The sequence below is a fragment of the Oenanthe melanoleuca genome, chromosome 23 (assembly GCF_029582105.1).
Source record: "Oenanthe melanoleuca isolate GR-GAL-2019-014 chromosome 23, OMel1.0, whole genome shotgun sequence".
NCBI lineage: Eukaryota > Metazoa > Chordata > Aves > Passeriformes > Muscicapidae > Oenanthe > Oenanthe melanoleuca.
Window position 1 is genome coordinate 3,215,122 of NC_079356.1, and position 17,997 is coordinate 3,233,118.

The 17,997-nt window shown below is 44.8% G+C and overlaps 1 protein-coding gene across 1 annotated transcript in view; it reads right to left on the bottom strand.

Moving 5' to 3' along the window:
* Positions 1 to 16,431, bottom strand: part of AGO3 (argonaute RISC catalytic component 3) — a 32,787-nt gene extending 16,356 nt beyond the window's left edge. The window contains exons 1-11 of the mRNA XM_056508920.1: positions 16,154 to 16,431; positions 9,490 to 9,661; positions 8,332 to 8,452; positions 7,631 to 7,839; positions 6,348 to 6,484; positions 4,139 to 4,273; positions 1,909 to 1,996; positions 1,641 to 1,788; positions 1,234 to 1,353; positions 627 to 749; positions 318 to 451 (exon numbers count right to left, since the gene is read on the bottom strand). Of these exons, the coding sequence (XP_056364895.1) occupies positions 318 to 451; positions 627 to 749; positions 1,234 to 1,353; positions 1,641 to 1,788; positions 1,909 to 1,996; positions 4,139 to 4,273; positions 6,348 to 6,484; positions 7,631 to 7,839; positions 8,332 to 8,452; positions 9,490 to 9,661; positions 16,154 to 16,172 (1,406 nt within the window). The 5' untranslated portion in view covers positions 16,173 to 16,431. The remainder of the gene's footprint in view (positions 1 to 317; positions 452 to 626; positions 750 to 1,233; positions 1,354 to 1,640; positions 1,789 to 1,908; positions 1,997 to 4,138; positions 4,274 to 6,347; positions 6,485 to 7,630; positions 7,840 to 8,331; positions 8,453 to 9,489; positions 9,662 to 16,153) is intronic.
* Between the last annotated feature and the right edge of the window lie 1,566 nt (positions 16,432 to 17,997).

Here is a 17,997-nt window from a genome sequence, read left to right on the forward strand (position 1 = left end):
TAAAAACATTTGTTATACGATGGCTGTACAGCTGTGAAACACCACAGGCCAGAATGGGCTAAAAAATAGTCTAGACAGCTTCAGTATTTTGTTCAAGATGTCAGAAGGAACTATATTCACTGATGTCACAGGACAAACACCCCACAGTGTACCCAGTACAGTGTTTTGACTGTAGCTTCCAGCATAGAAGCAAACCAGCCCAGATTCTCACCCTAACATCTCACATTAAACCCAGGTAAAATGCCCATTTTAATCCTACATTCATGCTTCACTCCATTAAGAGAACAGTTCAAAGCCTGAACCATGACATGCCTTACTTCAGAATTTCTTCTCTGCACTGTCTCTGTGTTGCAAAGCAAGCTATGGCCCACATCTTGATCTCCACCCCAGTGTGGAACTGTTTCCCTCTCATGTCCCACACGCCATGGCTTGGTGTTGCCACGGTTCGATTCTGAGGAAACAAAAACAACAGACACTCAAGTGACTGAGAAAGAAGCAGCCGGTGCTATTTGCAGCTGCAGGATAACAAAAAAGAGTTTATTATTTGAAGTCTGATCCCTGTAGAGTCAAGATGTACAGGAAATCATGCCTCAAAATGGAAACCAGAGGAAAAGCCAAAGCCTCACCCGTCCTCCGTACTGCAGCATCGGGGCTGGGAGCACACGTCCTGTCACATGGGCCATCTCATCCCTCACCTTGAACTGGAACTCTTGGACAAATGGATCTGCATCATAATTTGCACTTCTCACCTAGGAGAGAATTTTCCATGTTACAGAAGTATCTGATTACAAAGCATATAACAAATAATAGGCTAACAGGAACATTGCAGAAGTGTTCTTACAACCATTTCATTGAAAAAGGCTCAGACTTGACTGCCCAATACTATCAACCCATCCCCAGTCAAAGCAATTACTACCATGAGATATATTGGATGAGATGGTTTGTGCTCCCTTCATTACTCAGTGCTCATTTGCAGTTTGTTCATTCAAAAGCTTTTTTTTGAGTGTTTCCTCACAGTAAATTCAGTATAGAGATGATAATGCAAGAGCCTGTACTACAGACTCATGCTATTGTTGCAGGCCATTTAAAATAAGTCCTATTTTAAAAAGTTGTTAAAATCTGTGAAGTTCAAGGACGAGGAGGAATGAAAAGACTAGGAAGTTTTGCATAGATGTAATCCAGCCCAGTGTCACTCTGAGCAGTGTCCCACAGAGCTGGGATTGGGGCACTCACCAATCTGCTGATTTCCTCCTGCCTGTCTGGGGCAGACCTGGCTGTTGCTTTTATCATGGTCGATGTCTGATTGTCTGTCAGCTTCTTGATGCACCTCTGGCCAGCCACAATGTTACACACCTGCAGGGGAAATCAGAAGCATTAACTCACACCAGAAGCACTCAGATCACACCACGCTGTGCTGTCACTATAAACCACAGCCCCAATGTGTTGGAGCAACTGCCTGTTCTTTCTTGTATTTCTACACTTAAAGCACTTTAGGATGCAGAAAGTATTTAGTGAAATTAAAGAGTAATGAACATGTAAACCTGTAAACACTTGTATTGCAAAAAGCATAGATTCTTAATGTTTTGCAAACTGATGAAACCCACCCAAACCCAGCTGATCTATCAGAATAAGGCTCTTACTTCTAAAGGCAGGTAGGTGTGTTTTTGTTCCTGTCCCACTTGCAGACAAGGAAGGTGAGGGTACTTCAGCTGGAGGTTGTATTTCTCTCTGAAATACTGTGCTACTGTCCTCTCCACAGTCTGGCCATTTTCTAGCTGTAAAGGAAAGCTGAAAAAACAGACATTTTAGTAAAATACTAGTAGCCAAATAAGATCAAAATTAATGAAATATCCTGACACTCAGTGTGAAACTATCAGACATTTCATGCTCCGACAAAAAGCCTCTTACGTTTGATGACTTGCAGGCCGCCTCGTTACGTTACAGACACGGTACTTCCTTCTCATTGTCCCACAGTGAGTCACTTCTACCTTTAGACCTGCATAAAAGCATAAAAAAAAACCTGATGTCATACTACACAAACATGTACACAGGAGACTCAAGGTTTCAAATGATAGAACATAACAGCTTTGGGGTCAGCATCATAGAGCACAAACACAAATTATTATTCGCCAAACATTTTTACTTTCATTATAATTTGAGTTCTGATTAATCCTGATTACTATCCTCAGAAAGAAATCATGACATAAAATACTTAATATTCAATGTCTTCTGAATTTCATTTAGCAGTTTCATTTAAAAAGCATTGACTGAACTCAGACAGCAGTTTTCACCATATCCTCTTGTTCTTATTCTCAATCTTGTAGATCTCTCCAAACTATCAGTTCCAATGTAATTGAAATTAAAAGGACAAAACCAGGTTTCTACTTTATCGTCTTCCCCCCAGCTTTGTGTCCAAATTCAGCCTGTAATTTAATTTCACTGACCAAATTTAACTTTGCATTTTGAGAATTTCATCTCAAAGCATCCAGTCTACACACCAGAGCCTCCCCAGACTTATCTCTGCCCACGATAATCATGACAGTGGCAGCTCTAAGAGGCTCTGGGGGCTGTTGCTGTGACTGCACACACTGTGCTGTTCACACAGAGCAGCCTCAACATCTGCTGGGAGCACAGAGCTTATCACATGAGGGCTGCACAGCATCCACACAAGTGCTGTCTTTCCCCAGCCCCACAGGACAGAAAGCAGCTAAAAACAGAACCTGGGTATTCAAAGGATTCACCTCCAGTAGTAAAGTCTAACACTAGTGAAGTCTAGTAATAAAGGCCTTTGAGAGAGCAGTTGGATGGCTCATCCTGATGAGGTTTGTGTGGATTGTGGACCACAGACCGAACATCCACACAAAATCAGCTCCCCAGGTACCAGACACCAGACTGGGTTTAGTTTACTGAGGACAGAGAGATCACAAAGAAGCACTGACTGTACCTCCTTGCTCCCTGACAACACTAATTGCATCAAGAACATCAGTATTACTCAGAGAATGGCACAGACAAAAATAAACCACCACTGCCCTGACACAGCATTAAGAGAAAATAAAGAAAGCATGGGTCACTGTGACCACAGACAAGGGCTGATGAACACAGAGATATCTGGAACCCATCCCCTGCTCTGTCATTACTCTGCTGTGACCCTACCAAGGCAGTGCCCTTCCCCAGTGCTGCTCACTCACAGCCAGCTCTAATGCAGGGCTTGTTTTGCTGTAGGTGGTCACGTCCTGGCTGGAGCTACCAGACCCTACAGCAGCAAAGATAAGTCTGAGAGCAACTTTCCATATTTTCTGACTATGGTAACAGAACCTCTGAGCACCTGAGATGAAGCAGAGGCAGTTTTTCAATCTCTGCTTACCTGCCCTACAGAACAAGGACAGACAGGCAGATGTAAAAGGAGGCATGTTAGGACTCGTACAAAATAATTCCTGTAAGTCTTCTTTCAGTCATGACTCTTCTGTGAGCACATCCCTTTATGACTACAGTTCAAATTTACTTTTTAGCTGCCAGTATTTCAGTAGAGTCTAATCTTGCATCAAGTGTTTAAAAGCTGAGCTCCTTCAAGGCTTTTCTCTCTGCGAAATTACACTGGAATGAAGGATATGGGAAAATACAAACCCAAGTAGCATATATGGAGTGAAACCACTGAAACCAGCAGCTTATGCAATGCCTTTGGAATGGAATTTGGCCTTCAGCTGCAAGTGGTACTTGTTTTTCCACAAGGCAATCAGTTATTAGAATTTACTGTAACAACACTCTTTCAAAGAATCAATGTTAGCCTTGAAATCAATGTTCATTTCACAGCACTCAAACAGCAGGAGCCCACACACAATGCCAGGTGGCCTCAGGAACCCTGGGTTAGGAGAGGTTGGCACCAGCCACTTATCTCTGCCCAGGCAATGAACAACATGCTCCCTCTTTCCCTCTAAGCCACTGGGAATGTTTTTCAGCTCCCATTTCTGCAGAGCTGCATTGTTTCTCTCAGGATTAGAGCTACACACATGGATACTACAATTCCCTTGGCAGTTCCAGGCTCTTCTGATGCATGTTAACCAGGCTTCCAGTTAAAACAATTCCATTAGAACTACCTTTATTGTGTTACCTGGGACAAAACCAACCCATTTCTACTCACCCTTTATCTCTTTGGTGAATTTTACCCGATGAGAATCAGTCAGAGGTCTTGGTTGTTCATCAATATTATGAATGTCAAGGACTTCACACATGAACTGAATTACAGGTTGTGCTTTGTAGAAGGCAGTGGCAGAAACTAGAAAGAGCAAAATACTAAGTGTAAAAAAAGCCCAGTCAAGGTATTGTGAAGCAGTTCATACATCAGTATTTCTCAGAATTCCACATAAACATCAGGCACATTTAGAAACAGAACAGCAAGTTCTGCAAGATGAAATATCAAAAAGGCAGCAGAAGGTCCACAGTGACACAGCTGTCTTCAGTACAGTAATCTGCTACTACCTGGAACTTCAGGGGTTTGAAAGGGTTTTTCCCCAGAGAACATTTATTTCTAGAAAGCTGCAACACCCCAGAGAGACATTCTCTTTCACCTCCCTATGAAGCTGCAGAGACAGGATTCATACCTCTCCACTGGAGACTTTTGAATATGAAAAGCTAACATAATTCAACACACAATATTTTGCAAATTACACAATCTGAAACAATATCTGGTGTAGACATGAGCACTATTTTGACTACGCACAAATTGTGTTGGTGTAGTGGGGAGTGCCGCCCTTGATCTATTCAAATCTCTTACCCTCCCACATGCTAATGACACAATCACTTTAAGGGACAATATACTGCTTTTATGCAGGTCAGCTGACTTATTCCATGCAAAAAAGATCATAAATTACCTTCCTGACCAAGTTATAAACAACTGAAACAACACCTTTTCCAGGAAAGGTGAGGTGGGACTAGGCAGAGCTCAGACACAAACTGTTCCACACGTTTAAAACTTTAAATGGCAACAACAGAAAAGAAACATTCAAGCATTTATCAGCTTTCCAGATCTCATGAACCAAACCCATCACACATCTGTGCTCATACAACCAAACATTCTTCAGACATGTGTCACTTGAGCAGCCTATCAACCTCACGTGATGCATCAGCCAACACCTCTGGATGCCTGAGATTGCTCCAGATTTCTGAGTGACCCCAAATCCTCACTCTCCCCACCCTGGTATTTGTGGGTTTTCTCCCACAGCAATACTCTCATGGAGAGCCTCATCCAACTAAACAACTGAAAAACCTCCAGTGATGGGATTTAAAGACAATTACACAGCCTCAAATCAGGAAACAGAACAACAGCTCCGTGAATCACCACTTACAAAGGGCTTAAAATTTCTCATTCACAAGAAGGACTGAAAAACTTCTACTCCAAGAGTTAGTACTACACTTGCTAATGCTGATAAGAAAAACTTGCCTCACAAAGTAACAGCATAGCACATCATCAATTGGTGTAAATTCATCCTCTTCTCCTACCTGAGCTGCAGTTCTCTCAGTACCTTGCAACAGATAGCAGCACTTGTTCTTTCTGGGACAGGTTGAGATTTTTACATTCATTTTTAAACCACAGCTGCTGTGAGAAAGTCAATTTTACAAGAACAAACCATTGACTTCAGTCACACAAGAATCACCCACAATTTACATAAACCAGAACACGTAGACTTGCAAATTTTCAGCAAGATGGCTCAACATCAGCAATATTTTATTATGCTCCAAGACAGATGCGAAGCACAACCTGATTTTGAGTGCTCAGTGTAGAGCAAGACAATTTACCTTGAGTTTATAAAGCATTTCAAAGACAGTGAGAATTGGATGTGCACCAGAGAAAACCTCAGGCAGCACCTGCACCTCCACCACTAACACTTTTCAATGCGGGTTTAACAACTAAATAGTCGAGTGCTCACAGGATGGGAGAGTCTGACACAGGCACCAGTTGATCTCAGATCCATTCATCTGAGACTCTATACAGTGCTGCAGAGCTTATGTTTTTGCTTAAGAAAGCCCATCCCAATCAGCCCTATTCAGAGAAATGTTTGGGACATGTTTTACAGAGTTTTCTTGGAAGTACTGAGCACCACTCACTGTCTACAGCTGCACAGACACAGTGCAGGCAACCTCCCTCTGTCACTGATGCACCAATACTGAAATTAAGTAAGAAAACAAGCCCTGTGCAATTCCTTCTTATGTAGGGATATTGGTTTTTGTATGGCAGCTAAATCTGAGCTCAAACAGTGACATTATGACAAATGCAAGGAAAAAAAGACTAGAATTTCTAGGTAGCCTCAGACATGTCTGGTCTGAATCTCAGCCCTGAAATCTCCACTTACCATCGATGTTGAGCATCATTTTCCACATGGCAGGTCGGACTGACTGATGGAACCCAAACCAGACCTCCCTGCCCCCTCCCAGGGGGTGGTCATAGCCTTCTGGAGCTGAGAAGAAGGAGCGGCCCACAGGGGTGTACCTGGTGAAACAGGTAACCACACATTTATGTTCTTGCATTCCAAACATAAAATTCATGTAACAAAGATTATAACACACAGCATTATTGCTTTTTGGCATTTTGTGCACCAGCAATCTGTGCCAAGAAGCAAGTATAAACAAAATATCCCAAATGCTTCTGCTCCTATTGCAGTGCTTTTAAATGTGGACAAAAACATATACTATTCTTAGCAATGCACAAACCACTTTCAGTCTGTATAACAAATCAAAAGCTAAGTTAACTTACTCTTCCTGATCTTCTGCTTCAAGAAAGTGGAATTCCCACCACAGCAGAGTTTGTGCTACAGCCTTGTCTATACTGGCCTGGCCCCTAAATACCATTTTTCCTATTTCACAGGGAACTTTGGAATACAAGATACATTGAGAGTAGCAAAAACTATGGGGGAAACAAAGAACTAGAGGAAATTATGTTTCTCTCACAGGTAGAAAGCAGCTGCTCCTGAGCCTCCACATCTGTTTTGTAATGCACAGGCATTAGTACATATACATACACAGATCTGGGGAAGCTGAGGAACACTGGATTCCACAAATTCCACTTTTTTAGGAGTCAGCTATACACAGTGAAACCTATCAGAGCAAAGTCATGGTGCTGCCTAAAGCCAACAAACTTCAAAAGTAACTTTTGTTAACCAAATCAAGAAAAACTAGCCTTCTCTAAATGTCAGGGTTCTGAGATAAAATAACAAATATGAGACTTTGTTAGGACAGGTATCTGGTCCCAGCCATGTATTTCAGACATGAGAAGTGTGCACTGGTGATAGTGTATCAATGGATTAAGAGACTGCTTTTCACAGGCACTGCCATCACTTGGCTCAAGCTGAGCAGAACCAGGACAGCAGTGCTACAGCTCACTGGAACCTCTCAGCATTTCAATGAAGGCCTATTATAAATGCCTGCTGTTTCTTGATCTTTTCCAACACACACATCACCTGCTCTGCCTACAGAAACACTTGTACAGGACTGGCTACAAGCTCCCTGTTCAGCTCACCAGCTGTGCTGCAAAGGGGAATGAGCAGTTTCTCTTTTCACCTGTGAAGAAATGGGGATGAAGGTCTCCCAGTGGGGATACTTCAGGTAAAGACAGACTGCAGGAAGACAGTGAACCTACTTCATGGAGGGGAGGTGTCGTAGCACCACATCGACAGCATGAACAGGGTTAGTGCTGATAGGTTTGTCTAGTTCCAGAGGCTCAGGCAAGGTTCTTCCTGTCAAAACTTCATGCAGCAAGTGCCAGCTCACCCGAGAAACAAACTTTATTGACACTTTGAAGGGACGATCTTTTCCACCTTCTCCGGGTAGTGTCACATCCAAATCCACCTGGGCAGGGGAGAAAAGGAAGAAATAAAAAGCGGCTTTTTAATCTGGAGTCTAGTAACCTTGAAATTCCACTCCTTCCCATAACTGAGGCAGAGACTCAAAAACTCAGATAAAAACAGGAGAACTGGGCCCTGACCAAGCAGAAGAGGAGAGTAACTTTTTGTCACCTCAAATCATAAAGCAATATAGTCTAGAAAAACTCTGGCTTGTTTTTTTTCAGTTCATCATAAGATCATATGCTACAGTCTGTAAAATGAAATGTTTTAATAGATTTTGCTGTAGAAAGCAGCTACGAAATTCTACTGGAAGTTTAGAATGCAACTAATGAATATTTAACACACTGGAATTTGCAGGAAATATATAAGAAGGACTCAGTTTAGTACAAACACTGAAAGATATTTCAAGCTTTTCTGAAATCAAAAATATTTAAGGTTGCTTTTTTTTCTTTCCTACAAAGATGCTACCAATATAACATCTTCCCAGTTATCTTACCCCAGTAGTGGCCACAGGAAGTGGATTGGCTGTATAGAGGCTCCTTTTCCCATCATAAACTGGTCTACGGTCCCCAAATATTGTCACTTTAAAATGCTGCACCATAGAGTCCACCACGTCCCTGGAAAAGGGGATATTTGCATTGAAGATGTTTCTGAAGAAAGATCAGACTCAAGCTAGCTCCCACTCCCTGGTGTTTTGCTGAAGTAGTTGAAATAAACAATACTTGAGTGAATTATAAACACCCACTGCTATTCCAAAAGGTGCTTCACACACTTTAACGAAATAAACACTACAGAATAAAATCAGAATCAACACAAATGCTCAAATACTGGGGAATATTGGTGCTGAAATAATTTCAGAAACTTCTAGAAACGACCAAGGCCTTTGCATCATCTTTATTATGGAAAACAAGGACACTGTTACCTTGGAAAAACCCCACAAAGTGATATTGTGAAAAAACAGTACAACCCCCCAGGTGGAAGCTCTGCCAGTTCATTGTACTGTCTGCAGCAATGTTTATCTGATCCTTAATTGATGAGAGTTCTGAATTCCACCTATACTGGTTACAAACATAAGATGCCCTAACAAAAAAGGCTTGACTTTAAATCCTTAATATCCTGAGTTTCTACAAAATAATGTAAAAGCCTGATCCAATTTGGACATAATTATAAATTCATCTGCCTTGCTTTATTATAAATTGATGGCAATAAAGGTTAACCTGACACAAGTACTGAAATGACACTTGAAAAACCATCATGAAATTTTCAGCTTATACAAAAATGCTTCTTGAAGCAAGTAGTAGATAAAAAGAGACTTTTGGAACACCTCCAACTGTAACAGGCAGTTGGGATCTGAATTCTTTGGGAGATCTTGGTGTTTCAGTGGCACAGAATGGAAAAACTTCCCTTCAGCAAGTGCAAACCAAGTACTGCATAGCAGCAGCTTCCAGGCACCACGTCCTGGCCAGGCAATATTAACCCAAATTACTTCAGGAAGATGATAAATATTGACTTCCTCTTCAAACTGAATGAGCAACAGCACTTTCACCTCCCAGCTGGGACATGGAATAAAGGAAAGAAATGTTCCCTTGCACAGCTCTTGATGTTACTCAACATTCCCAATGGTATAATTTACAAGACAAATGTATCTTCTCACCTGTTCACCCTCCGAGGACACTTATCTGGTTTGATATCCACCTCATAGAGGTAGACATCAATCTTTGGGATTTCAACTTGGAAGCAGTTGGCCAGCAGTTTAATGGGTTTGCCCATGGTGCCATAGCCGGGTCGTCTGGGCACCATGAGCAGGGGCTGTGCCCCCACGGGTCCTGCAAAGGAAAAATCCCACAGATTAGGAGAAAAGCACATCAGACAATCCTCAATCAACTCCCAGGACAATCAGGTGGGCACCAGAGCCAGCACACTCGAGGAAAGGAAATCAGCTGTCTCCAACAGCATGCTGCTCACAAAATTCCAAACAAATGCTTGCCCATTATTAATCCTTAAGGCTACACCTACATCAACACTGTTCTGTTACTCATGAGCTTCAGTGATCAGCATGAATAAAAGCAGGTTTTGTTTAGGAGATTTCCTAAAAAAAAAAAAAAAAAGCCCCAACCAAAAATCCAAAACAAAACAAAAACCACCCCAAAAATAACGCAGAAAATTTCACAAGTCTTTTCTAAACACCCTGGTAATAACCAAGTGCCTGCAGAGTACAAAAATACAGAAGTAGCTCTGGACTGATGCACAGGATTTGAGATAAACTTTTCATTTCAGTGCCAATATCAGCTGAGTCTTGGAAGACAGATTATTCTTGAACTTTGCTGGCTGAAAATGGATGAAGAGTAAGACCATTACCTCTCATCTAACTACCCCCATAAAACCAATTTGCCAGAAGAGTAAAGGCTCAGATTAAGACAGGATTGTAAAACTCTTGCTTACTTGTAGGCTAGAGAAAAATACCCAGAACCACTCAGAGAAACATACAAATCTGCACTGAGATGGGTATTTTGAAAAGTAACTAAAATATCTGCCCAGATTTGTTCCATTCTCATATATTTAATTTCCTTTATCATCCTTTCCTTTATCCTTCATCATTTAGGTGAGAACCCTCCACTCAAGATTTGCATTACTCATGCCTTACAAACACAGTAGTAAACAGCCCATTTCCCAGAATTTCTACCGGTATTTCCACTTAAAAATACCTCTTTTCTAGTTAAGAAACAACAACAAACCCAAAATGCTCAGTAGCCTGAGTTTTAAGAAGTTACTCATGGCACAAATGTCCTGATTTACAGAGCATTTGAGCAAGGTAGTGCAAAGTTCTCCCCTCTCCTCCTACTCGGTGATGCAGGCAGCGATTCCAGCCCACTCATTTTCATAGCAGAGTTAAAATGTCAAGTGCTGGGAAAAATGTTTTTTATTTGCCTTTTGATTAATCTCCATAATGTCTGTAAAAAAACCTGCATTATCTTGAAGAAAATCATGTTCTGAGAACAGGTGAACATCAATGCCAAGTTCCTCTGTAACATTTGTCTGGCTCTACCCAGAAAACCACTGAAAAATTCTGAGTGGGGCTGGCTTGGAGCCACAAGATAAAACAAAACAGAAACCAAGAAGCATCATTTAAAACCCGCTCACAGACTCTGCTTATGCAAAACTTGTTCCAAGCATCTGCTCTCTTCAACTTTTCCTTCATTTTAATACTCTCACATGAGTAAATGCAACCCTAGAATTTACTCCAGCTATAATTGCAGAATATAAGCATAAGCAAAAAGAAGTTACTACTAAACATTTGAGTGGCATAAATACATCAACAGTTCGTATTAATATTCTGAAGACATACACACCATAGTTTATATTTCATTCCTATCTGCAGGAAAGACTAACAAAACTGCTCAAATAAAGATAACATTAAAAAGCTTCTTTTAGTCTGGTCAGCTAGGAAGAAGTTAGATCCCAGATTTTGGCAAACAGGAATTAAGTGACCAATAAATGAATCACAAGTGCAGGTCTACACATTGTTCAGGTGCAATTTTTAAAAAATCAGCTATTTTGTTATTATTGTGTGAATCATATGCTCCCGTGGACAAATGAACTTAAAGACATGAGTATGGCAGTCTTGCCCAAATACAGGAGACTCTGCTTTCAAGAGACACTGACGTGCCAGATTCTGTTGTGAAAGTCTTGTGTCAGTGGCTTCAAAGCTGTGACTCAAACCCCAATAAAACACAAATAACCAGCGACGCTCTGGGGATGGTTTCGCCGCCGATCTATCGGTGACTCACCCAACCTCATGCCTAAGTCCTGTGTCAAGCCCATGGAAATAAACACACAAACCAAAAAAATTCCAAGTACTATTATCCTGCAGAGTACAGGATGCCCAAGTGGCAGATGCTTTTCTTCAAGGCCTTTAACCATTGCAAAAAGAAAGCAGGTCAAGGCACAAAAACCTTTCTCAAAGCACAGCACTGTGAGGCCTCCTCCACAGGGGATGCAGCAGCTCCTCAGTGCTTCCAGAGAGTTCTGCACTGCTCAGCTGCCCACAAGTCTGAGAGGAGAAACTTCTTTGTGTTAAATAAACCAATACAGTCTGCCATTACAGCACCAGGTACGTACATACCATTGAACCATGGAATGGTTTGGGTTGGAAGGCACCTTAAAAATCATCTCACTCCCTGCCATGGGCAGGGATACCTTCCACTGTCTCAGGTTGCTCCAAGCCCCATCCAACCTGGCCTTGGACACTTCCAGGGATGGGACAGGCACAATTTCTCGGGAAATTTGTGCCAGGGCCTCTCCACCTTAACAGAGAAGAATTTTTTCCCAATATCCCATCTAAGCCAGCTCTCTGACAGTGGGAAGCCATTCCCCCATCACTCCAGGCCTTGTAAATAGTCCCTCTCCATCTCCCTTATAGGCTCCCTTCAGATACATGCCTAGGGTATTCTTAAAAATCCCAGGAAAGCCTCAAACCAAGTCTGTTCAGTGTGCTGGAGCAGAGCTCAATTCATAAAACCAGCTCAGCAAAGTCCCCAGCAGTAAAACTCGACTGATTTACAACAGAAAACAATGAACACACAAACAGGAACAAAAACTGGTGTCTCAGACAGATTCTTGGAAGGCTTTTGTGCACCAAGGGAGCACGTCTCAAGATCATGAAATGGTCTGACTTGGAAGGGACCTTAAAGCTCCCCCAGTTCCACTGTGGAAGTCCCTCTAAGGGTTCCAATGAGCTCTGAGTGAGACTCTTTTCTTCCACAGAAGTATCGATGCTCCAATCAAGCTGAAACACGGCTGAAAGGGACGGCGATTCCTCGGCAGCCCAGCCAGCACACGGACATGGCTGGCCTGCATCCAAACATTGGCTGCACCTACCTAGCAACCAGAGAAGCCCTGTCAGAATAAAGCCTGAACACAACGAGCAGGAGCTCAGAAACCTGCAAATGCTTCCAACACACCATTGTAGGAAAAACTGCAGCTTCTGGCACACGCGCTGTTTTTAGAGAGTGAAGAAAAACCCTGATCTCCAGCAGGATGCTAATAGGAAATGCAGATTTCCTTCCAGAAAGGGCCATCCCCACCAAGCTTCCAGAAAAAAAATTACCCTCTTTCCCACTGTGGCTTCAGCATTATAAAGACAAACTGTATTAACAGAGATAACTTAGTAGTTTTATTTTTGTTTATACAGCAGCTCTAAATTCAACTGAATAGGTGCTGGAACAGCCCAAAACACATCATCAAGGCCTGAGCAGGTAAATACAACTTACTCTGGCTCAGGAGCACGAGGCAGATTTGTGGAACCGATCCCAGCCTCAGGCTGGAGCTGCACTGGGGAGAGCTAGAGTTCTCCATGGAGGGGGAAAAATAAAAGACTCCCTTTCACAGGGCCCCTGGCCTCTACTCAGAGGCCCAGCCTGAGGAGCTCTAAGAAAATCTTATCACTAGCACAAAATAACCTAACTCTGGATTAAAAAAATATATAGAGAAGATTTGATTCAAATGTCGGTTTCAATGATCGAGCTCTGTCTGCCAGAAATCATGAATTGCCTCATTTCTGTCACTCGGCCTTGCTGGGTGGCATTACATTATTTATGAGTAATGCAATCCATGTTTTCTAAACATTCCTCCTTGCAATTTAGGGTTTGGGTTTTTTTCAAGGTTTCAGATACTAAGTCATGTTCAAACTCATCAAAAACCAGCATTTTCATGCCGTGCTCTTTAACTGCCAAATACTGGTGTGGTAACTCATTCTGGCCTAATGGACTTACAGAAAACACACTGAAGCGTTTCAGGAAAATTTAAAAGACAATCAATGCTTCTGAACCATTAAAAAATCTAAATACAAAAAGCTTTAAGCCCAAAAAAGCAGCTTTTATGCACATAGTGAAGTTAATATCCAACTGCTCTGGGAGAAGAGAATGTGCCAGCCCACACAAACCCTGCAAGAGTTTTCCCTGGAAGGTATTTCCACAGACCAAAAATCAGGAAGGTAAAAATTAGCTCAAGAAATACTCTTGGACATCTTCACCCCTGAGGAAATAAAGCTCTGAGGATGAAACAGTTCATACTGTGAGTCAAACAACTTCCACAGCAACTCCAGAGGAAATCTGCCACTGTATCTCACAGTAGAATAACTTTTGAAGGCAACTATGAATCACCCCCTTCCCTGCTCTACCACACCCACAAAAACGGGACTTTTAATGAGTTTCCCAAATCACTACTGAAGCAGAGAGGGAAAAGCCACTTCTCAGGATTTTCTCTACCCAAGATTTGTATGGGAAACAAACAGAACATTAAAGATGCCTGTGACGTTTCAATTAAAAACTGGAATTAAAAAACTACAATCCAACACAATTTAACAGTTTTAACACAAAGAGCTGTGAGCTTTGACAGAACAATGTAGGACATGGAAATGAAGACAATCAGCACTGACACTACTTGGTTATACCACAGAACATCCCCTGTTGGTTGAACTTCCCTGCCTTTTGGAAGTTTACTGAACATTCTCCTGGTGGAAGTACAATAATGCTTGACCTGTGCCAGAAGCAGCTTTTCCTTCACTTTCCCCAATGAACATTTTATTGCTGGTCCTCAGTTTGGTTTCACCACAACCCACGCCCTGAGCAGCCACCTTCACATCCTGCTCCTACTTCTAGTGATGTTCAAATCCCATGGACCAGGAGAGCCATAATACTTCCAGATTCCTTAGCCTAAGCCTCTCACACAAACAGGACCTCACCTACAGCACTGCTTCACCCAAGATGTCCTGGCACAAGCTTCCACACTTTACTCCAGGGATACTCACCCACCATTCTTTGCTGCCCTCTCTGCTTATTTTATCCCATGTTTTCCCTTCGCGCACAGAAAACACATCTCAGTGTCTTTCTCTCTTTCATGATAGAGCTTTAATCCTCATTTGCTCCACCAAGGATGGTTCGTGTCCTGCTGTTCCAACAGCTCAAGACCTGGATTGTGAGCACTGTACTTAACACTTCCCTCATCACAGAACCGACATAGGAGGGACATTGTGCTGGACACCACCTGAGCCCACAAGGAACACTGCAGCAGCCTTGCTAAAACCCAACATATTGCAGCCTAACAACGGGAAAATTCACTCCAAAGGAAAACTAAACCATTTGCAGGTTCTTCTTGCAAACCTGTTTATCAGGAGACAACTATAATTGCACCTGGTTAGAGTTTATTTAACACCATGTAAGAGAGCATCATATGATTTCCACCAGATTGTTAAAATCCTGCATCTTAAAATATTCTCAACCAACCACAACTTCAAGCCAGGCAACAGCTGAGGTAGGGAGTTTTTCCATCCGAATCTATCATTGTCTTTAAATCTCCAAGTATGTTAGAAAAGGATCTCCATATGGAGATAAGAAGGCAGGTTTTGTGTTGACACCTTTGGTCTCTTTTCACCACCTGTGGTACCTATTCAAGTGATAGACATGGAACTCCAGGTGTCATTGGACATTCCCTTTGCCATCGAGGTACAGCCAGGGAACTGCCAATTAAACACTGCCCAGCCCTGAGCCCTCCTCCGCTGTTCTGCCAGACTTGGAATAAATTACCTTGAAAAATTGAATCAGAACTTCCTTCTCCAACCCTCAAAATCCATTTAAACCACAAAGTTGATAAATACTGATGTGCTTTCCCGGCAAAAGGATGAAATGGCAAAAATGTGAAGATTTTCATAGAATCACAGAACGATTTGGGTTGGAAAACACCTTAAAGTCCATTCCATTCCACCCCCTGCCATGGGCACATCACTTTCCACTATCCCAGGTTGCTCCAAGCTCGGTCCAGCCTGGCCTTGAACCCTACCCAGGGATGGGGCAGCCACAGCTTCTCCGGGCAATAACCACCTCGGAATGGTTACTGTGAAGCAGAACACCCAAAGACACCGGAATTAGCCCCAAAGCTCAGCGTGCTGACACACAGGGGCCAAACCCCCGCTGTGTGCCCGGCAGGAGCTGCTCGAGGGAGCGCTGCCCGGTCCCGCCGGGCTCTGCGGGTCCGTCCCTCGGGCACCGGCACGGCGCGGGTTACGCAAGCCGGGCACACCGGTTATGAAATACCGACAATTGCTCCTCCACCTCCGGCACGGGAAGCAGGGCACGGAGAGGCTCGGCCCCGGCTCTGCCCGGTACCGGGGCCCTGCCCGCGGAGCTCAGCCCCTCCCGCCCGATCCTCCGCGGGATGGACTCGGCCCGGCCGCTGACCCGCGGCACCGGGGAGGGCGCACCGGGAGCTGGGGGGAACGGCGCGGGGGACCCGCTCCCCGACCCCGCCGGGCCCGCGCTCACCTGCGCTGCCGATTTCCATTCATGGAGCTGGGGCGCAGCCGCTCGGGGCTGCGGCGGCCGGCGAGGGGCTGCGCTGGGCGGCGGTTCCTCCGCCGCGTTCCCGACTGGGCCGCTCCCGGCGCTGCTCCCGGTGCCGCACCCGGAATTGGCGGCGCTCCCGGTGCCGCTCCCGGCGGTCCCGGCCCCTCACGCGGCGGCGGAGGCGGAAGTGGCGTGGCCGCCCCGCAGCCCCGGCTCGCGCGGCCGCTCCCGCCCCGCCGCGCGCGCGCCCCGCACGCCGGAAATCCCGCCCGCGCTTCCCCTGCCCCCGCGCGCGCCCCTTCCTTTCCGGGGGAACGGGAAGCGGCGCCGGAAGCGGGCGGGGCGCGAGCCGGCGCGGTTGCCGCGGCAACAGCGGGATTGGGTGGGGAGGCGGGAAAGGCGGCGGGAGCCTCAGGGCCCTGAGGGCCGGGGGAGCCCCGCAGGCACCGGCGGCTGCCCCGGAGCGGGAAGGACGGGGCTGGGACACCGGTACCGCCCGTGCCGGGAAAGCACAACCCGAGCCCATCGGGAGCCGGAGCGGAAGCACCGAGGGGTTGTTCCCCACCCCGCAGTGTTGTGGTGTTTCAATACAACGTATTATGTCTGCGGCGTTTTCTCCCTGCCGCAGCAGCTGCCCTGTGCGGCGGCTTCGAGGGCTTCTAGCCCGGTGCCCAGTGAACTCAGCTGATTTCTTAATCCCCGCTAAACCTGCCGGGAGAACCCCCGAGCCCCGGGCCCGAGTGTTGCCATGCGCGGAACACGAACACGCGGGGTGGAGGCGCCGGCACGTCCCGCACGGTGCCCCCGCCCTGGGCTGCGGGTCCTGCAACACGGAGCGTCCGAATGCGACAGCGCTGCGCAGCCACAGCCGAGCGGCTCCCCAAAAAATGGTCACGGCCCCCACCCTGCCAGGACTCGAGGAGCGTTTGCACAACGCTCTCAGCACAGGGTGGGATTGTTGGGGTGTCTGTGCAGGGCCAGGCATTTGACTGGATGATCCTTGTGGATTCCTTCCAATTTAGGGATATTCCATGATTCATGATTCGATGATTCACTGTATCAACATAAATTCAGAGCTTAGGCTTGCCCTGTTCTCATTTTTGAGACTTTTTAGCAATGTTCACTACCACTTGGTTAAGGATCTGTTACACAAACAAGCAGAGGGATGAAAGGGGCAAACGGCATACAGGGAAGAGAGGAAGAGATTCAAATGTGACAGACTCAGTGCTGGGTCAGGCAGTGACACCTTTATTTCCTCTGCCCTTTAAAGATCATCTTTTGGTAAGAACAGCATACTGGCACTTGTCCAAGTGAGTTTGAACCTGCTACTAATTGTGAAGAAACAACATCACTTTTTCCGGTAGCAAGAGGGGCCCTTCCCCTGGGAAACAACTGGGAAGGTACTGAAGAACTAGAATTTTGGGCCAACAGAAGTTAAAGATCCATAATGCAAATTTCAGAGTCATTATTAAGAATTACCATCCTGAAGATTCCCAGCTGAATTAGTCTTTAAAAGCATAAATTTAGTTTTCAGGTAAGTGACACAGTAAGCATTTTAAACCCATGCAAATTAAAGGTAACCTACTAGAATATTTCCTTAACTGAAATCGGGAGTGGGAAATGTGATCTCCAAGATGAAGCAGATAGGTGGGAGAGTGGCTTCTTTGCAAACACACATCCCTCAGGGGCAGCACATCTGGTCCCACAGCTCGGGTACTGTAATCAGCACCAGGGCTGGGGCTCAAATGCCGGTCTAACACTTGAAACCAGTTTTCTGACCTGTTTTCCAGGACTCCAGACCCAGCTGCACAAGGCATCATTTG